The sequence below is a fragment of the Pocillopora verrucosa genome, chromosome 6 (genome assembly GCF_036669915.1).
Source record: "Pocillopora verrucosa isolate sample1 chromosome 6, ASM3666991v2, whole genome shotgun sequence".
Lineage (NCBI taxonomy): Eukaryota > Metazoa > Cnidaria > Anthozoa > Scleractinia > Pocilloporidae > Pocillopora > Pocillopora verrucosa.
The window spans coordinates 11,291,807-11,314,202 of record NC_089317.1 but is presented as its reverse complement, the minus strand read 5'-3'; the positions used below and the strand labels follow the sequence as shown (position 1 = coordinate 11,314,202).

The window sequence follows — 22,396 nt, the reverse complement described above, 5'->3', positions numbered from 1 at the left end:
TTTCTCTTAAAATCGGAAATGCCGTTACGCAATGAACGAGTTATCGCTGTCAAACAGTGTGGAGGAAAAATTGGTCCAAACTCTCTTATATTGAGCTTATAATATATAGATCTAGCCGAGCCTAAAAGCGGAGCTCCGGTCAGTGTACTTTTCAGCCATTCATTGTAATAAAACTGTTCAGCTCTGGCTGTGAAGAAGTTGTACAAGGGCATTTAGGGACTGGTCCACCTCGCGTTCGTGTAGCAGCTTCTCGGCTGATTTTACATCGGGCATAGAGGTAAAAGTATTAGAGATGTTTTTAGATGACATGGTTTGCAGATACACGAGGAAGATGATATCAATTCATCAAGATAGAGGGAATCAGGAAAGTTGCTCTCTAGAAAATTGATGCAATTTGATTTTGTCGCACTTCTTGCTAAGTACTGACTGGGTTTGCGCATCTGGATTGCGTTATTATTTCGCTTGTGATCCGTTTGACTTCCGTTTCCGGCCCCAGGAATAGGGGTACTCTCAAGCATCGCCACAGAGGTTAGATCAGGGGAACCCTACCTCGATTATATGCAATAGTCCTTGGAAAAGAATCCACGGTTGATAAACAAGAAAGAGGAGTTGAAAACTGTTTGTTACAATTTTTTTTCTATTTGCGTGACTTTCATTAAGTTTCGTACGCATGCGTAATCGATATCGGTGCTATGATTTACTCTCATTCGACACATTCGCCACATTCGCAAGTTTCACGCATGGCTTACTCTGAATGGAGTGTGTATCCGAATGGAGTGTGTATCCGAAAGGAGAGTTTCTACAATTCATCCAAATGTTCCAAGTGTATAGCTAACATCGAGTTTTCCTCTATAAATTGCACCATTCGCCATGTTGTTTAGGCATTTTTACCGACTACGACCGACAATTTCACGAGAATGATCGTGACACTCGGTCCCAGTCTCAAATCTCGTCTATCCCTTCAAGTAACTTCCGTAGGATTTAGGCACAACCTTCCTCATTGAAGCATCAGCAAAAGTCTGATGAGATGGTGTCTTTCCGTGATAATGAAATTTACTTGCTCTTTCTTCTGCTGGTAAAGTTTCACGGGTCAGGTAAGTGTGAAATTTATTCTGCCGGACAAAGGATTTTAAGTGTTTTTTTACCATGTGTCATTTGAAGCTTAGACACCGAAAACGCCGACCCTTGCTTTCTGAACGTGATGTTCATCAGGATGATTTCCAAACACCAAGATGGCTTTCAACAGTTTTTGTATTTCAAAGTTAAGATATGATGTTAGGATTACAATCACGAGATAAATGAAGTCTCACTAACTATGATGCGATAGAAATCAAGAGCAAAGGATTTTATGCTTCAAGTGGTAACAATACCATACGTTCAGAATTTAACATCAACATTGAAACTGAGAAGTGAACTATTTTCTTAATTAATTTGAGTCGTCTTCTCAGCCATGAGAAAAGTTTCTGCTTTGTCAGGAGGCTTTCCACTACAAACATGGTGGTTATGCAAACCCAGAAAAGAGTTACTACCTGTACATACATGTAAACTCTCTTCATTGCCATCTATCACTCATTATTGGGAAGAGCTGTTAACAATTTTTCCACTCATTATTGGTTCAAATAATGACCTCAGCAAGGATAATTGCTGTTAGCTTAGCTGAGCGTGACTTTTTTTCCAGGCAGCAATCATTGTAAAGAAACTAAATATAGTGCACTTGGATGGATAATTGAGCATTATTTGCTTATACCTACATGTATGAGTTGTCTACCTGACCAGTTTTTAGCTTTATGCACATATGATTGTGGTATCCCACAGTGGTATTGGTGGGCAAATAACTTTTGTTTGATCAATAAGAATTCCCTACCTTTCTTGGTAGAAGAGTAGTGTAACCAAGGAAACTTCTCCTCCCACTTTTCTTGGGACTGGGGGTCATTTTGGCTCCTTGTCAGCAGTATGCTTGCCAAATAATGACCTCTGGGAGAATGGAGTTTGAATCCCAGAAATTGTGGTATTCCAGTTTTAACTTGGCATGGATGCAGTATTAGCAAAGCATAAACACTCCTGTGGTTCTCACTTGTAAAACAAAGTGCCTTTTGGCATGGACGCATTTGATAGCTCAAAGTTCACCCCTATTTCAACCCAGACTTGGGAGTTGGCAATTTGTATTTTATGTTCTCTTGGTCTTATTCACTATTCGCCGCAGGCTTTTTGGTGAGATACTTATTGAAGAGTTAAATAAGAGTGTGCTTTTTGCCTTGTGGAATGCTACAATGTAGGCCTGCCTGCATTTAAATTGTCTATGCATGCTTAAAGTAGCACCTTGTATACTGGCAGTTGTACAGTCATGTGACAAACCAAATTTTCTCAGCTTAATGGCTTACCAAAAATTATTATAGTCTAAAATGGAGACAGGAACATCTTCCTCGAAAATCATAAATCCATCAGCAGTCTCAAGTTTGCAACTGAATCCCTATCTATAACAGGTTTTAACATGTGTCAAAAGTAAATACACGGTACATGTCAGATGCCCTCAGTATGCATTAGAATCCTGTGCTTTGTATTGTCCCAGACTGCATCATGACTGTCAGCAAGGTGTTGGCAACCTGTCAGTAGAATGTTGGTAACTTTAGGTTGATTATTGCCATAAAAAGTTTATGATTTACAACCCCTGATAATTGTATTGAAAAGATAAAATGAAACTCTTAAAAGTCTCCGGCCCTTTTATGTGAGTTCAGCAAAGTTTCTGGGCAGTTCTCTTCCAACACTCACTTTGGCTCTCAGCCTGGTCGCCGTTTTGGATTTTTAACTTTCTCCTAATCCCCCTCTGAATTTTGCATGGTCTCAAGTAAATTAGTTCATGTCGTTTTGACTTTAATTTTATCAGTGGCTCCTAAAGGAGCTGTTTGTTTGTTAAAAGAGAGACAAATTTGATTAAAAAATCAATCATCAAATTTGACCGGTAACAGCTGTCCCTCTCATGGCATGTTAACCATCACTATCAGGTTTCACCAAAGTCTTCTCCCACAAACTGCTTCTAGTTCTTTAACGTAACCCACGCTATCATGGATCATTTTACATAAAAACAAGATATATCATTTATACATATACAACATTGAATGCACAGGGAATGCTTTCCTGCCTTTTAGTTTTGGTGGCATTTTGAGGAATTTCAAGCATTTATAATAAGTTTTACATCAAGTTTTGAATGCAAAAATGCACATATACGCCTTGGTCCGTTTTGTAAAATGTAAATATGGTGTCTAACAAAGCTATTTCACCACCTGTCGCTAACCTGTTGGTTACCTCTCTGTGGCCTGTCAGTTTAGTGTCAGCCAACTGTTGACTGACTGTTGGCTGACAGTTGGCCATCTGTCAGTGGAGGGGAGGTGTTCTTCACAATTACCATATTAGTGACTTTTTGTACATTAAGTGGTTGATTATGGCATAAAATGACACTTTTATCATTTCTTTGCAATACCCTATTCTGTGGAACCTTCATTAGAGGGACCATATCACAGTTGGGCATGAGCATCAAAACGCCAATTCTAACTATTTCAATGAACTGCCATCTTGGATTTTGAACTTCATGTAAATATATGGCTTGGAACGCATCAAAACAGATTAGAATACCTTTTTCAGTGACTAACCAAATTTTCTCTTGCTATATTTTGAACAAGAAAACCTCTATTAATGGGTAATTTGAGTTATGAACAGTAAAGGTTGAAGAGATTCTCTTTCGGAACCTTAAGAGTTCACTCACTGTGATAATTTTTACCGTTCACAGCTGTTTTGGAGTAAGTTCATTGTGAATAAGTACTTTTTATAATATTTTTCAGCTTCTTACGAAGGCATTCATAAGAATAAAGTCCTGATCGATATGGTTACTGGTTGTGTTGCTTCTGAACAACCATGCATCAAACAACAGTGCCCCACAATTTGTGGCTTGTTTTAATTTCCAGTAGAGATATGTATGTTAGAACAAACCCCCCACGGGTCTCATGTAATGAAGGGACAAAAATACCATAATGCATCATGTTTTTTCATCACATGAAAACAAAGCCTTCAGTTCGAGCATAAAATGTAGAGAAATTAGTACAATTTCATGGCAGAGGGGTGATTAATGGTGCTGCAAATAGGTTCAGTTCCTCCTCTTACAGTTAAGTTGATGCAGGTTGGATTTTCTGGGGTTTTGACCATGGCAAGCTGAGTTATGAGTGCTTTCGTCACTAACCTTTGTTATGAAGGTACTTCATGTCTTATGTGTCACAATTAATTTATGGGATTAACTCAACTTAGTGAGTAATTTGACATTTCTTGTAGATATCGTTTGGTAAATTTCCATGAATTGTGCTTTCTGGTATGAAGCGCACAGATGTGGATTTATATGTCATGAAATTTCTGCCGTGCCCCAGGCTGTCATTTGACCTTTGTACAAAGTCTGTTCTAACCCAGTCCTTTTTCTCTTTTTCTCTTTTTCTCTGCACAATGATGATGGTTAATATTTATAAATCGTATTTGATTCTATTGTGTTAAGTCACTTGAATGTGTCTGGTAATATAGCACAAGTAAAACAAGTAGATAAATATTACCCATGGATTTGAAACATAAATACACAAAATACATGAAATTCTCTATTTAACCTCCCCCTCCTCCCCTTTCCCCCCCCCCCCAAAAAAAAAAAGGAAATTATTTTCTAGATTCAACTACACACTAGTTGGTTACTTTCTTGAACTAAAATTACCATTCAATTAGTTTTCATTTGATCATCATAAACCAACACCCTTCGAAATTACTGCTAAGGCAATTGCAACAGTCAAACAGTTCAATCAGTATTAATAAATATGACTTCCTGTCCAACTAGTCCACATGAAGCCTTGTGTAATGCCTAACTTTGTGGTGTCAGTGAAGTACTCTAGGACAGTTGAGTAAGTGCACATCATCAGGTTGCTGGTTTGTTTACTACCACAGATGCATATAATTTTCTAGTTGCAAAACCAAATTTATCTCAAACCCAGAGTCCTCTTGGCTTTGTGCAGGTGTTGTGCTCATGTTGTTGTTGTCACTCATTGTGCTAAAATTTCTGTATAACAAAAGCAATGCTGCAATCTAGGCATGCCCCCATTCAAGTTATCTTCAAATGCTTAAAGTAGCACATTGTATGCCGATGGCTACATACGGTCATGTGATAAACCAAAAAGGCAGCAACATCTTCCTTGCAAATCATAAATGCATCAGCAGTCTCAACTTTGCCATGAAATCCCTATTTATAACAGGTTTTAACATGTCAAAAGTACATGTACTTCCATACAAATCTTCTGAGCAGAAATTAGCCTTCTTTAAGGTTGGCAGTTTTTGACCTGATGTCTTGTTTCTTTATTAACAGCAGAACAGGTACAACTAGAATCATCTTACAGTGGAAGCAATAGGACTGCAAAACTTGGTTCCTCTTTTGACTTCTCATGGAACTACTCTGGTAACTTACACAGAGTTGAATGGGGAACGAAAGAGAAGGGAATAATTGCTCTAGATGTCCTTCTATTTATCCTTGATAGAAATGGGCGTCTCATCCCTAATGTATCTCAGTACAATGGCCGTCGTTTTGGCAGCTGGAATCAACATTCACCTGGGCAAGTCATGTTCACTCTAAAGCCTATTAAAGCAGTTGATAACCAGGTTTTCCTCTTCAGATTTGTCCCAAATAACCCTTTGGCTCCAGATGTGTTTGATATGGTGCAATTAATTGTGAAAGGTAAGATTTTTGATTATGTGATGAGTTGTTGTTTCATCATGGAGGGTAGTATAAATTTTCAGAATGGGCAAGTAATGCTAATGAATTTCAACAATTCTGATGGGAAATAACTTCAATGCACGCTGCAAACAAAAAAGTATTCAATGAAAAGTGATGTTGTGGCTTTGCCCTTAATAGAGCCGTCACAACAGTTTCCTCCTTTACGGTGTTGATAATAGGAAAAGTTAAATGCATGAAAACACAGAGTTTAGAGCAGAGAAGGTTTTCTTGATCAAGACCTTTAGGAGGGTTTTCAATTTTTTTGATGGCTGTTTTAAAAATGAACAAACCAAAGAAACTGAAACTTATGTGCTTCTGTTAACTGATTCCCAATAAGAGTATCCACTGCCACACCTCTCTCAGCAACCACCTCTTTATGGTATTACCATATCCTAACGGGTGTCCTTTGCTAACAAAATCATTAAAGCACTATAGAAGCATAACCATCACAAAGTATTCTATTGTTAATAGAAAGGTTGTGGAATGTATTGTCTGGCTAAAATTGTTCTGTTTTAGCTTGACCTAATTGCAAACTGCACAATGTTTCTTAGAGCAAATTAATCAGGTAACAAATCTGGCCATGCAAGTAAAACTTCTGTTTAATTTCAATCCTGGGGGTTGGTCTTTAAAACCTCGTGGAATTTTCCAATATTCCAATAACAGTTGAACCTGCATTAAGTGGCACCGTATTGAATGGGTGCTTGTCAAAGTCCCAAAATTTGTTCCTCATAATTACAGCAATTTTCATCTCTATTATGCAGTTACCTCTTTTAAGCAGTCACTGTCACCCTTGACTGAGTCCTGACAGCCTGTCTGTATTGTCTTCCACCTGTGTTGAATGGTCACTTACAGCAGAACCACTCAAATTAAACTAGAAATAATCTTTCATGCAAAATTTAATCCATAATATCCTGAAATCAATATTTGGTAGTGTTATTGAGTGACTTTTTGTACATTAACCCTTTAACTCCCAAGATCTGACTGCTAATTCTCTTCTCTGGCTGCTAGACATTTCCTTGTAAATAAGTGATAACAACTTTGACTGGAGAAGTTTGAGTATTCTCATTACCTGTTCGCCAGGGAGAAGGGTGAAGTTACTTGTTGATCACTGCTGGGAGTTAAAGGGTTAAGTAGTCAATTATGGCATTAAGTGACACTTTTATCATTTCTTTTACTCTATTCTGTGGAGCCTGTATTGAAGGGACCAATTGTCACACTAGGGCATGTCTAAGCATCAAAACACAAATTCTAACAATTTCAATCATCTGCCATCTTGGCACATGGAACACATCAAAACAGATGAGAATACTCCAGTTTAGCGATCGACTAAGTTCCCTGTTGTTATATTTTGAACAAACAAATCTATATTGATGGGTAATTTTAAGTTATGGACACTAAAGTTTGAAGAGATTCTCTTCTGGAATCATAAGAGTTCACTAATGCTGCAATAATTTTACCTTTCATGGCTGTTTTGGAGTAAGTTAATTGTGAATAAGCACTTTTTACAATGATTTTTTCAGCTTATAACAGAGGCATTTATGAGAACTATGCTTAGGGCTCAGTGCATACAATCCAAATGAATATTAAAGTCCTGATCAATTTGGTTACTGGTTGTGTTGCATCTAAACAAACATGCATCAAACAACTATGTCTCACAATTCTTAGATTGTTTTAATTTCCAGTAGTGATATGTATATTAAGAAGAAATCTGTTGGGATCTCATGTGATGAAGGGAGAAAAATACCATAATGCATCAGGTTCTTCATCACATGAAAACATGGCTTTCACTTTGTGCAAGATATGCAGAGAAATGTAGTACAATTTCAAGGCAGAGAGTTGATCAATGGTGCTAGAATAGGTTCAGTTCCTCCTCTTATTGTTAAGTTGATGCAGGGTGAATTTTATGGGGTGCACGTGCCAGACTATGGCAAGGTAAGTTATGAGTACTTTTGTACCTAACAGTTGAGTTAGCAAGTTTGAAGATAGTGCTTGTCTTATGCCTCACAATTACTTTATGGGATTAGCTCAACATAGTAAGTAATTTGAGCGTTCTTGTTGATATCATTTGTTAAATCTCCATTCTCTGTGCCCTCCTGGTACTTTGCTGACAGATGTGGAATTATAAGTCATATTGTGAAACTATCAGTATTTTTAATTCCTGTGGTGTTTGGAAACATGCTGTTTTTCACATGCAGCTTATGATGGTGCAATTTAGAACTCGGGTATCTTCAATTTTGGAATATTAATTTTTACAGCTGCATTACTTTGTTATTCATAATCTTTGTGATCTAAGCCCAATCAAACTCAGACAGCTGTTAGGTTTATATCTAGGAAGTCTTTGGACCAACATATCACTCCTTTTGGTGACCACTGATGCCAATTTATGTCAACTTTCTAAAAACTGGAAATGGCTATGCCAATAGAAACAAGAAGGTGTCCTATGGAATCTCAAGAGACTTGCAGCAAAACATATTTTGCCCTCGGCAGACCTGTAGTTGAATTTCACTGACCAATAATTTTGATTTTTTTTTAACTTAAAAGGGGCTTCAGCACACTGTGACAGAACTTGCTAAGGGTTGTTGGTCAGTTGTAAGCAGCAATGATTGCTTAAACCACGAGCCCTTATCTGTTTCAGTTAGAATTTTTCAATTGCCTATCCTCATCAAATTTCTTTAATCTCTTGTGCTTACTGCCAGGCTTCTTTCACACTTTCATCTTATTACTCCTCTTCTTTTATCTTTCCCCACTCACAGTTTAGTCCTAGATGCAATTAGATAGCAAAGATTACCTTGTGCAACTTGAATCAGATGTTTCTGGAATTATAATTCAATAACCAGGATTTTTTTGCTGCAAAAGCCCCTTCTTATTCATTAAGGGTGACACTACAATTGGCTATTCACACTTTGGTGGGCTAAAGAATCCAGTTTGAAAATATGTTTTTGTAAGTAACCTAAGCATTTCAACATGTTACTAAACTTTTCACCGGAAACTCTCACCTTTTTGGAAAATGAGGAATTTAGCTAAATTACTAGTCACCTCCCATTAGGAACCACTGACTGGCATGGTATTCTAGGTTTGCTCATGTGGGAGGGTGAGTTGTGTTGTTTCAGGAGCAAAATCTTAAAAATTTTACTTATAAATCTTTTGATGTAATGAAATGTCATTTTAGTTTGCACACATGTAACACATTATCACAATTACTTTATGTTTCAAACCCTGACGCTCACTTTCACTGTTGTGACATGTGGATAAAAAGCAAGCTGGATGAGTTCCTTTATTGTAACCCTTTTGTTTTACTTTTAGGTCCTCCTGTTGTTGAGATCGTCCCTCCTGCACTGTCCACTTTAAAGGGTGTTACAGCAAGTTTTACCTGTAATGTGAAGGGTTTTCCTTTGCCAAACATTGTGTGGATGAAGCAGACTGGTTTCGGTGAAAATGAGATTTCTGCTAGCGGCGTCAATGTCCAAATAAACTCCCATAATGATTCATCTCAGTTAATCGTGCAGAATACTTCAACCACAGACTCAGGCTATTATATCTGCAAAGCTTCAAACTTCGTATCTAATACTGCAAGAGCCTTCCTTGGAGTTGTATGTAAGTTTCTTCTTGACATGTAGAAACCCCTATGTAAGCTAAAATAGCCTTATAAATGCAACCTTAATCCAGAAGCCAGTACTGAAAAATTGCAGTTTTGCCCTCTTGATCTCAAGAGTGTTAGTTGGTAACTTTACATCTTTAAGCCCTCTTTTTAGTCAAATGAAGAATTTTTGGTTTGGTTGAGTTAATGACTGCATTTCGACATTATTATCAGTGTAAATGTAAAAGGTTAGTCGTCAAACGTTCTTTCATGTGTGTATTATTCTCAACATATCTAACGTATCCTTTGAAGAGGAATGTAAATTGAAAGGAAAAAAGAAAGAAAAAGAAAACGATCGAAAAAGTTTACATACATATGGCCAGGACTCGAACCTTAAACCTCCCAACTAGAGAGGAGTGGGTATATTAATTGCGCTAGGTACGCAGAGCATGCTAAGTTGAAAAGTTTTGCATTTTAACAATTATCATTGATGACCATTATTTTTATAAATCTACCCATTCTATTAATTTCTGCCCAGTCCCTTGCCGTCAGTTAACCTTTGTGCAAACTCTGTAGTAACCAAGTCCCTTTTTTGCCACAATTTTGGCATCGATAAGAGCTGTCCATAAACCCCTCTGCATTTTACACCACATTGCTTTTTTACTACAATACTTTGCATCTATACCACAGTAATACCCAAGTCCATGGCTGTACCCGTTTCCATAGGTGCACTCATGTCCATAGTTGCTCTTGTGTCCGTAGATGCACTCCTACCCGTAGGTGCACCCGTGTCCATCTCTTTAGCTGGATGTGCATCTGAACAAGGATTGCCATTTTATTTTAAGAAGTGCTGAAATTTTTTAGTGTATTTGAAAGCAAATTGAAGTACATCAAGGGGTACCATGGGGCAAAATGTGAGGGATGATTTGCGAAAAAAAATGTTTTTGAAAGAGGTTTCTTAATCTTAATTCTTTTTCAAGATGCAACTTCGTATGAGGATCCTGATTTGTGTCCCACAAGTTTTGATGCAACCAAAGGTGAGTCTGTCCTAATGTGCTGTCCTGTCCAGGGGTTTCCACCTCCTCAAGTTAGCTGGGAACTGCCAAATAGAACTCGGGTTGAAACAGGAAGCACTATTTTGCATGTCACAGTCAAGACTGAGAAGGACTTTGGACGCTACAGGTGCATTGCAAGGAGTCTGGAAAAGAATGTCCTAATGGCTAACATCACCATTCATAAGAGAAGTAAGTACAAACTTAAGATTTAGGTGAAATTTGCATCACCTCCTCTCCAGGGAGACATGACTACTGGTGAAAGAATCATAAATTACCCGGCTGGGGTAACGCCATTATTTTCCTATGTTTTGATAGAAACACTTGATTAGATGTTAAATAAATAGAGAAGCATTGACTGTGTTCTGTTCTGTTGTAAAGCACGCAGGAAGCGGCTAGAGTTAGAAAGAAGTGTTGGGAGAAACACGAGACGTATTGTGATAGCCTTCCAGGTTGACATCTATGCAAATATTATAGGTTACACTTTGATTGCAATTTCTCTGTCAATGCGCTGACATCATCGGCTAGTCCATGTATTTCAAGACAATATCCTTGGATTCGGTTCCCATTCATGTACTTGCGGATCAGTTCACGACTTTCTTAACATTATTCAATTCCTTGTGACTCAATTTCAGTTTTGTCTTGAGCTTAAGAATGAGTTCCTATTTGAGTAGATATCAGAAGAAGTTTTCGAGTATCCTTCACGGTTGGTTCTTCTCTTTATCTGTGATCCTATATTTTCTAACAGACATACGAATCGGCTGTTTCTTTTATTTGTTTTTTGACAATACTTGTTGAAAACGAAAAAGCATCCCTGAAATTTTTTGCGTTCGATGAAGGAGGACGCAGTTCATAATCTTTTGAGTCCTTTGCTTTGAAGAGTGACTTTTTTTAAGAGTTTTTCGTCGATCGTCTGCAGTTTGGAGCGGATATCTAAAGACTATGTCGTGGTTTTCATAATGGTCTATGGATGGTAGTCTGTAAAGCAGATATCTGAAGACTACACGCGGTTCGACGGTAGTCTGAGCTATTATTATTATCAAGGTCTTAAAGGGATGTTCCACTGTCTCTGTAGCCATAAAAACGGTGTATTCCATTGGAGTTGAAGATTTCAATTACACCTGATAGATTACACTCGGTTGTTCTAATATATCACTACAACGTGTGATCAAATGCAAGTGGCTACCGAGTACTACAACTCAGTTTTGTTTCGTGCTCGTTTGACTTGTTTGATTTGATACAATGAAAGGATCACTTGGCACGAGAAATTTCCTTTTTTCATTGCGAAATTTCTGGAAATCGACAAGCAAAAACCTTGGTCACGGACTAATGCACCATCTCTTGTCAAGGCAAGTATGGCTAACTCTTAAGAGTCTCAACTTGCTCGCTCCGAGTTGAGGACATCGTGGGAGAAACCATCTAAGACGGCTAAACGATAGACCTATCAATGTTAGAGAGTCAGCAAAACTTCCAAGAGAAACGACGTGGTGCAAACCAAAGTAACTTATTAAATATTCCAGTTGACATCTTTTCAGCTAAGACAACCTCTCATGGGACCTTGCCTTCAACAATCCATGGAAATAATTATCAGAAATCAAAAGTAACCGTGGCACACTTGAATGTACGATCTTTGAAGACAAGAGAGCATTTGATTGAAGTGAGGAATTTAATGGATTAAAAGAAGCATACAATCTTAGCAATTTCAGAATCTTGGCTAAATTCAAGTGTAAAGAACGCTGAGGTCGAAATTGATGGATACAGTTTGTCAAGACTGGACAGGTCGAGAAAGATAAAGAATGAGTCTGGTGGTGGGGTGTGCGTGTACATGCGCAAGACCCTGAAGTCTAAAGTACTAAAAGACCTATCCGGAATATTAGACACTGGTTTTCACCAATCATGGATGCAATTTCAGCTCAAAACGATAAGATATGTGAACGAGTAGCTTTAAATTAATTCACTGAATATGCAACAAAGAGAAACTGTCTTAGTGGACACCAGAGTGGGAATAAGAAACGGCATTCGACAGAGACACTCAATATTTTGACGTCAGATCTAGCCCTGGAGGCAATGGATCGCAAGCAAGTCACTGCCTTGGTGTTGTTAGATCTTTCTAAGGCATTTGACAACATTGATCACATGTCCTTGTTAAAGAACCTACGTGCAACGGATACCTCTAAAGAAGCAATAGAATGGTTTAGAGGCTACTTGACCGGAAGGAAGCAGTCGGTGAGAATTGGTTGCAAAACATTTGAACCCCGCTTAGTCTCGTATGGCGTACCACAAGGATCAATCTTGGGCCCGGCATTGTCTAATATCTACATCAACGATCTACCATCTGTACCTAAGGTAGGGTCGTTAGAGTGCTATGTTGATGACTCACAGTTATACCTCTCATTTCCAATACGTGATGCCACCTTAGCCGCAGATCAGCTGACAGAAGATATTCGGAACATAGCCGCATGGAGTTGCAAGAACAGTCTACTCCTTAACCCGGAAAAGACAAAACTTCTGGCTCTGGGGACTCTGCAGATGCTGACGAAGATACCAGATGATCTAAGCATTACACTACTCAGCAAGGAAATTACGTCATTTAAGTCTGCGAAAAACCTGGGAGTTAAAATGGACTGTAATCTAACGTACCACGAACATATAACTCAAGTAACTTCGAAATGTATAGGTAGCCTTTGTCAGATTAATCGCGTTAAATATCTGTTTGATAGGTGTACGTTGATCACTATAATTGATTCTCTAGTATTCAGTAAATTATTGTATTGTTCATCAGTATGGGCTAATACCACCAAGAAAAACATGGAGCTATTACAAACAGTGCAAAACTTTGCAGTCCGGATAGTTTCTGGCACGAAGAAATTTGATCATGTTACACCTATTCTTAAGCAGTTACAGTGGCTGCCAATTATGAAACAACTTGCGGTATGGGATGCTACCATGGTATTTAAATGCTTAAACGGACTTGCACTTCCATATCTTTGTCAGAAGTTCAAAACCAGATCGGAAGTGCACAACTGCAATACTAGGAATAGGGACCGCCTACATATACCACTCGGTAGGACGGCTGCAGGTTAGCGTGTATTTACTTTCAGAGGCCAAAAGCTATGGAATAGTCTCTCAGATGAGTTTCAGTCTATCACTAATTTAGATGTATGTAAAGCAAAATAAAACAGCATTTTTTAAGGGTATTTTTGGAAAACTAAGTTTTAGATATTTGACATTGTAAATTAATCTGAAAAGCGTTTTTGAGGAGTTTAATAAAGTTACCACTACTACTACCATGGTGACCACCGAGTGCTACGACTCAGTTCGTTTGATTCGAGACCACAATGGACCACTTGGCACAATGGCCACCAAGCACAACGACTCACCTCGTTTGATGCAAGACCATAATGGATCGTCCAGCAGCATGGCAGTCAAGTATTACTGGAAAAGCTCTAGGAACAATATTGTCTAGTTGACATGTAAGCCTTTTTTTCGCCACTTTGTAATTTGAAGCAAAATCGATGAAGTTTAAAAGCATTATATCAGGAATGGTTTTAACATGCTTCTCGCATGTTGCAAAAATGTTAAGTAATGAGCCATTTTTAAGAAGTTCCCCATCACTTGAACTTCTACTGATTCTGCGGGAGCCATTCAGAATAACAGGTATGACAACAGAAGATGAGCTGACAACTTTAAGAGACAGAAGAGAGGACTAAATGGACAACAATGCATGAATTTCCTGCACCACGAACGCTTTGATTCTTTCACAGTAACAGCGGGTTTTGTGCTTATTTAATTTTAGGGGCAACTAAACATCCTCTTTCTATATACGTCCCTCCGCCACCATTTTCCACACCAATAATTCTGTGAGAAGAGAACAAAACACATCTGGCTACCTCAACAGCACGGACATCCCTATCATTTGTTGCGACTCTACCTGAGAAGATCCACTGTTACTAAAGCATTAAAGAAAATAAGGCACTTTCAAATTATCATGACTCCTTCTTTATCCCTTGAAAATGTTTTACACGCACTATTCTCCATTTCTCCCCAGACGAATAGTAGAGCTCTTCTCAAAGTGCCTTGTTACGGTATAATCTTACCGACAGGGAGAACTCTATTCCTCTATAAACTTCACCTCTTTGTTGAACGACGTGTAGTTTTCTTGTTCAGGAGCAACTCCAATAAACAATACACTAATTATCCTCGATGAACATACTTAATCCCACTACGGTCTAGATCCTAAGTAACTTTCTTTCGGTGAAGCCTTCCAAACAGTCAGTCACTCTTGACATCAGAAACTTACTACTACTACACGACTGTTCTTTTACACTTTAGCAAAGTATTCTAGAATATTCATACAAATGTAATTATCGAAAACATGGTGATTTTACACCATGTATGAGTTGCAATGTTTTTTGGTATTTCCGTGCCAAAAAGCTACAAACAATCTAAAATTTCTTTTCCTCGCTAAAGAAGGTGTAAAGATCCGAAAAAGCATTCGGAGATACCTCTGTGGGTTACGGTTTTTTTTTTTGGTCGTCGAAACAACCTTTCGCCATATATCTCCTTCTGGCGAGTTGCAATGTTTGTCCCATGGCGATCTCAGAAATCTTTGCGCAAACACAAGGATCCTATTGCTGGCAACTCATTCATTAATGATGTATGATCGCGCTGCCTCACGCTGCGAACAGAGAGGTTGTCAATATTTTCACCGGTTGGTTTTCTTCGGTGAAGCCATAAAGCGTGACACAAACTTCTTCTCTCAAGATCATGAAGCGGTCTTAGGTCTTAGGTCTCAGTCAAAGTGAGATACTCTGATTGGAAATGGAATCTCGTCAATTTCTCTGCCTAGAGAAAAAGATCAGTTAACGATTGGTGGAGCAAAAACAGAGAGACAAAAAAGAGAAGATAAAAAAATACTCAACAGTTCCTGAGAGATGGAGAATTATCATTTGTATTTGGTTGAAAGAAATTGAAAAAGATTCAAGCGTCAGTGCTTCTTCTTTCTTGTTCAATGGTGAAAAACTTATCAACTTTTCAGCAACTCTTTCAACAGATGCGGAATTCGTATGGGGATATTACACAAAAATAGTTCGAGATCGTTTACGTGAAGGACTACTCTCAATGACACTGTTTTGACAGAAGAATAAATCTAGGCACAGCATAATTTCTTTGCGAGAAGATACAACGATGATATTTGAAAAATCGTCTCCCAAACCATCAACACCCGATTACCTGACAAGAGGATCATTCAAGAGAATCGTTCAGGAGAATCGTTCGAGAGGGTCATTTGAGATTATAATATTCACACCCTCTTCAGATCTCACTCGTGAGTTGTGAAGAGGGTGTGAGTATTAATCACCAGTGAATAATTCAAGGTTGTCTTGAAATCAAGGTTAAATTCATGAGTTGCCTTTAAAATCAAGGTTGTTTTCAAAAATGCTCCAGAATCCCCGTTTTCTATCTAATAAAGCTCCCTTCCATTGTACAGCATGTATACGAAATGAGATTTTAACCAAACGAAACAAAATCGATTTAGTGAGAGGGAAAACGTCTCTAATCAAGCTGGCCAAAGTTGAAGGTCAGTGCTGGTCAACGTTGTTATTGTCCAGCCTGGTAACCTTGTTCCCCACAAATTATTGTTTCATTATGTTTCTCAATCTTTATTTTATTTTATTACTATTTTGCTTTCCTTTTTTCAGTATCTGGGATAGACAAAGAAAAAGGTACGTGGAACGCTTGTTGAGAGCACCTTACAACCTCTATCAAATATCACTACATTGAGGGTAACTACATGCGAAATCGTGCTTTGATTATTCAAAAGGTGTTCACTTTCCCAAGCTTTTATTTCTAGCCCAATATGCTCGATCCCCAATTATTAATATTACATGTACGCGGTCAGAGCCGTCAACCTCGTTCACCGGATGGTTTCTTTTTCGAGTTTGCGGAAAATTTAGATCTCCTGCATATTTGATCCTAGTCAAAGGTAAGGTCAATATGTTGTTCAGATTTGATATCAATTGTTGATGAGCATCTTGAACGATATCAAATATTTTACGCTTTTGACTCTGTATTCTATGCTAGTCATGGGCGATTTTAAATGTGGAAAGTGTGTGGACATTACTTTTGACGTGGGTCAAAGGTAAAGCCAGATATGGAAGAACTTTGCTGATTCTTGTTAACGTCTATAACAACTGCATAGCAAAGCAGTATTTTAAATTGCCACGTATTTATTTTTGACTTTGGTCAAAAGTTACATGAATTACATTCTATCTCATCTCTGAAATGCGGATGAGATAAATGATTAACAGATAACTGAACAAGGTTGTGCAAAATATCGTGATATTTGCTAGTGGTGAGAAGATCAACTGTTTGTCAAAGCTGAAAGTGGGAGTACATACTGGTTGATCTGCGAAATACCAAAAAATGACGATATTATGCAAAAACCGATAATAACTGACAAAAGATGGGACGCATGGAGAATTCAGTCTCAGTGAAGATGACCTGATATTGGAGGAATAACTGCCGGAGCCCCATCTATACGCCTGCCAGTTCATATGAAAGTAAGTAACATCATAACCCTTCTGCTCAATCAAAAAACATCAGTAAATACAACCCCTGCTGCTACCAGAAAAATTTGCTTTCAAGTTACACTTCTCATTACTTACCGCCGAATGGTTTTCGTCAAAAAGTAACGACTCAAATGAAAAAAGCATGATAATCTGCTTAGAGTATTGATGAAAACATTTGTTTCGGCCTTGGAATACGTGAAGATAAAATAAATCGTTGGAAATGACGCTTTTGGTCAGGTTATTTTTATAATCGGGTGCTAAACGAAAGAGAGGGTAAGAGTCTACCCACCCGACCTATGGTATGTTGGAACAACACCATAAACGTTCTTCGTCAATTTACAGTACTTACCCCAGTTCATACGTCAGCACGCGTTTATGGCCATGAAATTAAGTACAAAATCTTACTTTTTCCATTTTATTATGTATTTATACTTAAACAGGCATCTCAAGTTAATTGAATAAAGTGGTATTAAGAGATGTCGAACCAAGCCAGCCTGGTTCAAGCAGACTCACCCAGGTTTCTTGCAGTGTACAAGGATCTCAGGGACGCCAACAAAGATCATATTAAAGCGCAAAATGCAGTCCCAGGTGCTGAATAGGTGCCTCTACGTCCATTCACATGCTCCTGGAAAGCTTTTAGTGATCACGTGACCATAAGAAAGCGTTATTAGTAGTGTTGCTTTCCGCCAAGTTATCAAGGGAACTGTAGTGGGACTTCGAGGGAGGCCTGGGACGATTACAGTAGCTATAAAGATCCAAAAAAGTAAGATCTATTTTATGATTTTCGGACGTTAGGGATGAAATAACGTCAACCGTTTTGTTCTGTTTTGTTCATTCCCATTAAATTAAAGGGTTCGCTGTAGGTCTAACTGAAAACCATCCCCTAACCTTAAACCTAAACCCCAACCCTACCCCTAAGCAATGGAACGGAGTATTATTTGAAGTTTTTCTCAGCCACTTGATTTTTCATCGTTACGTTGCCATTTTGCCCATTGCTAACGTTGCTCTTTGCTTTTAACTTCCCAGTCAATGCTGCAGAATCGGACAAATCGGAGGTTTGATGAAAGAACTTGAGACAATGAAGCAGCTGAAACCATACCCTCACGTCATCAGACTTCTGGGATATGTTGTGGAATCGGTATGCTCAATTAGGTTGTATGGGTCTCATTGAACTTTGCGACATAAAGCGTATGAGGCTGATTTTATCACAGATGGTCTTTTATTTTGGCTCGTTTTTTTGGGACTTAAAGTCTCTCGTAAGTGATTGGATTATTTGCTTCATACTTTAGGAGCACTTCGCAGAGTCACTTCTGGTATCTATGGAATATGTTTCATTGAATGAGTCAGCCGTGTTTTGTCTCAGCTTTCCGTTCGATCGTCCACCGAGACCTCGCGGTACGTAAAAACATGCAGAAGTGACAGACTTTGGAATGGCTAGAGACGTCCAACAAGAGCATAGTTAGGAAAGATCGGTAAAGGTAATCCGATTCAGATTCATTGAAGTGGCTAAGATTTTAAAAAAAAAGTCCTCCTCTTCTGATCTTTTGCGATGAAAGATGACGTATCATTACTTTGAAATTTTACCGCAATCAAAAATATGTCTGCTTTACTGCCTAATGAAACGTGTTACATCCAGTTTAAGCTTCCTAATGAAGGGCTGGCCCATCCTTCTGTAAAGGAGGAAGCCTAGGAGGCGTTGTTGTACGGCACCTTTGTACCACAAACACTAGGCGTTTAATGTGAACTTTTTCATTTCTTTTTTGGTGTACAGTGGATTATTTATTATTTTACAGTTTAATAAACAATTGCATGGCCCAGTTGTAATTTGAAGCTTTTCCAAAGAAGATACTGATTTTTATTTCATATATTGCTACATTTTAACATATTGGTAATTGATTTTCTATGGGCCCACTACCATAACCTATTTTTGCTTTGTCAGGGTGGAATTATGGAGTTGTCCCTTTGACGAGATTTTCACCATAGTTGAACACCTGATGAAACGTGATCAGACTGTGATAGTGGTTTACTTTAGACTGGAGTAGTCGTTTTCTTGTACTATTCTTCAAAACTCATGTTTTAGAATGGATGAAAGGGAATCCATTCGGGTGGAGAAAAGAATTTGCATGCTGCTGCAGATGAAGAAAGAAGGTAACTGAGTTGAGGTTTATATCCTGTTGCACCAAGAATGCACACTTACTTCTTTTTCAGGTGGTTTTCAACGAATCCACGTTGGTTGATGACAGGAAAAATTGCAAACTTGCTTCAGCAGAGGATTCCGAATGCCTAAAACACAGCACATGGATTGTGGCACTTGTCCCTCTCTTTCCTTTTTGATGCTCATTGAAAGAAACATTATATGCATCTCGCTGTCATGATAGTGCTCATTATAGGTGTAGATCGATATTAGCTACCAGATAATGATGAGATGGCTGCACAAAATGACCCGGATGCGAGACAAACAGTCACTGAATTGAAAAGAGCTTGAAGACATGGTGAACCCTGCTCGAGGTAAGACTTGTGGATGGACGTGGCAAGGTACCAGTTTCCTTTAAATCAACGTTTCACTTATCTCATTCGGTAATGTTCCTCTGTTTCTGTGATAATCACCAAGGTTCCCCGCACCAGCATTGTTCAACAAACTAATCTCTCCTCGGGATTGTTTTGTTATTGTAATTTTTTCACTGACTAAGGGTCATCAGTATATTTCAGCAATAGCCTTTACTCTTATTTTGATAAGGCGATCGGAGGGAACGTAAAACTTGGATTCGAACTAAGGATTGTTAACCCTTTTTTTTTTTTTTGGGAGTTAATTACACTAAATCCGTGTGTAATTGGCCCTGCACGCTGATAGCGGCATTCGGTGACTGCTCTTATCGTAAAGGAGGCAAAATAGTCTTACACTTCTGTTTAAAAATCTATTTTTCCTCTGCAGAGGCTGATTAGCATGAAAATGTGGGACAGAATTTGGACGCAAGAGTTGAAGATCTAGTAGAATAGTTGGGTAAACGTACTCAGGCTTTTGAGGGTCAACTGTTTGAACACCTCGCAATCAACATGGTCCAGCCTTAAAACTGGTCACTGGGTTCGAGACGCCAGTGATTATTTTAGCGGTTAAGCTAATTCTTATAACTGTTCCACAAGAAAGTCGAAACGAAGAAATGAAATGTTACTAAGGGTTAAAAGGAGCTTTTCCAAAAATCACTTGAAAGAGCTTGTTTGAAGACTTAGTGGAAGTTTTGGTCCTTCAAAGTTGTTCTTTGCTGGTTTTTTCTTTTTCAAAGTAATGTAACTCGACGGTGGTGCTTAACCAACACACCACTCGATCAAAGTGTTCCTTAGTGCTTTTCCCAAAAAAATTATGAAAGTGGGCTTTTATGTAAGGTCTGAAAATTTCTGAAACGAAATCTGTCTGCATGATGATGCCTCGCAAGGAACGTCTGAAATAATAGGCTAGCAATCCCATGTGTGTTTATCTTTATTAGGTTTGTAGATTCGTAATTTACCTCTGAGCGACTTATCTGAGCCAGGCAGCCTCAAACCTGAAAAGAAAGTACTACAGCTGCTTTATTAAAATGGCTTCTTCTATATTTAAGAGACATTTAATTGTTTCACAGTTACTGACAGAACACCAGATGTAGTCGCTAAATTTCATGAAGTCAATGACAACACAGTGTACCGTCTGGTCATGATTCGCGTTTTCTCAGTTGCACTTAATAACAATCGGGGACAAATGATCCTTCTACGCCCGAGGAAGAGTTGGGAAAGGGGGCATGGAGCTCCTCGCTTTTCAGGAAATATCCACCGGAGCATTTTGGAGGAAATTTGTCTCTGGCCAATGCTGCCAATGCTTAAGTTGTTGCCGTAAAAGTGGCTTAATTGTCAATCTTTTTAAAAGACCAAAAGTCAAACACAGATATTTTTTATTCACATTGAACAGGTATAACCCTTCAAGATTTTTCTTATGTTGCTCGCGTGAGGTTGGTAAATGTTCTTCTATTTCCCAAAGAGTGTAGCATTTTATCTATATATCCTGCATCTCTTTAAAGAGGTTATTGCTCATTGTGTTGGGAGGTAAAAATAAACGGTCTAATCGGTTTGCCAGGTCATCATGGTTTTAACGAGGACCAAAATTTTGTCAGGAAAAGCAAAGAGTAAGATAACACTTTTTCCTGCCTTAACAATTTTTCTCCCTTCCATTTCTTTTGCCCAGGGTCCTCTTCAAAGTTTCTGGAAATGTGACAAATTCACACTCTTTTGGGCAGTGGCAATACGCGATGTAAACGAAATATGCAGATCGAGATCCTGAGCGAAGTCCTGATAAGAAGGTCAAAACTCTGCCGGCCCAGACAACCCCCGAATCCATTACGCCTTATTATTTGGTACTAGCAAGAGCCCATTACTCTCCCTGTACCAGCCTCGTAAAACAGTCTTTTAGCCCTACCTCGCCCACTTTTTAATATTTTGGATTTTCTCTTTCGACAAATTAAACTTGGATAATTTTTGTTTAACTTAAGAGCGGAAAAAAACCTTATGAAAATTGAATCTGGGGACCAATATCATTGAAGTGAAGTATTATGGGGTCAACAACTTGGTTAAAATCTTCAATTTTGTCCCACCAGATGGACGAAAATACCCTTATTTTCCTTTATATCATCATGATCGATTATATCATGGAGTAACTAATTTTTTTTTTCTCTTAAAATCGGAAATGCCGTTACGCACTTAACGAGTTATCGCTGTCCAACAGTGGTGGAGGAAAAATTGGTGCAAACTCTCTTCTATGGAGCTTATAATATATTAATCTACGCTGAGCCTAAAAGCGGAGCTCCGGTCAGTGTAGCTTTTCACACCTGCATGGTAATAAAACTGTTCAGACTCTGGCTGTGAATGAGGTTGTACAAGGGCATTTAGGGACTGGTCCACCTCGTGTTCTGTGTAGCATCTTCTCGGCTTATTTTACATCGGGCATAGAGGTAAAAGTATCAGAGAATGTTTTTAGATTACATGGTTTTTGCAGATACACGAGGACGCTGATATCAATTCATCAAGAGAGAGGGAATCGGAAAATTTGCTCCGAAAAAATTGATGGGCAATTGGATTTTCTCGGCACTCTTCCTAAGTCACGTGACTGAGTTTTGCGCGTCTGGATTGCGTTATTATTTCGCTTGTGATCCGTTGGAGCTTCCCTTTCCGGCCCCAGGAATAGGGGACTCTCAAGCATCGCCACAGAGGTTAGATCAGGGGAACCCTACCTCGATTATATGCAGTAGTCCCTTGAAAAGAATCCACGGGTTGATAAACAAGAAAGAGGATTTGAAAACTTGTTTGTTACATTTTTTTTTCGATTTGCGTGGACTTTCATCAAGTTTTCGTACGCCTGCGTAATCGATATCGGTGCTAGGATTCACTC

The 22,396-nt window shown here is 38.6% G+C and overlaps 1 protein-coding gene across 2 annotated transcripts; it reads left to right on the top strand.

Moving 5' to 3' along the window:
* The first annotated feature begins 918 nt into the window (after positions 1–918).
* Positions 919–16,194, top strand: LOC136281682 (myosin light chain kinase, smooth muscle-like). 2 transcript variants are annotated; one of them, XM_066168454.1, is made up of 5 exons: positions 919–1,094; positions 5,387–5,749; positions 9,092–9,382; positions 10,346–10,609; positions 16,117–16,194. In XM_066168454.1, the coding sequence occupies exons 1-5, from the start codon at positions 1,028–1,030 to the stop codon at positions 16,158–16,160; spliced, it is 1,029 nt and encodes a 342-aa protein (XP_066024551.1). In that variant the 5' UTR covers positions 919–1,027; the 3' UTR covers positions 16,161–16,194. The 2 variants fall into 2 exon arrangements, with proteins under 2 accessions (XP_066024551.1, XP_066024550.1); XM_066168453.1 differs by having other exon boundaries at positions 5,384–5,749.
* The last annotated feature ends 6,202 nt before the right edge of the window (positions 16,195–22,396 follow it).

What these genes read in the sequence shown, in the direction of transcription:
- LOC136281682 (XM_066168453.1), top strand. Translation starts at nt 1,028, where the DNA reads ATGGTGTCTTTCCGTGATAATGAAATTTACTTGCTCTTTCTTCTGCTG. An exon ending in GGTGCAATTAATTGTGAAAG is followed by an intron (nt 5,750 to 9,091) that starts GTAAGATTTTTG and finishes TTTTACTTTTAG; the next exon opens with GTCCTCCTGTTGTTGAGATC. An exon ending in CATCACCATTCATAAGAGAA is followed by an intron (nt 10,610 to 16,116) that starts GTAAGTACAAAC and finishes TCCTTTTTTCAG; the next exon opens with TATCTGGGATAGACAAAGAA.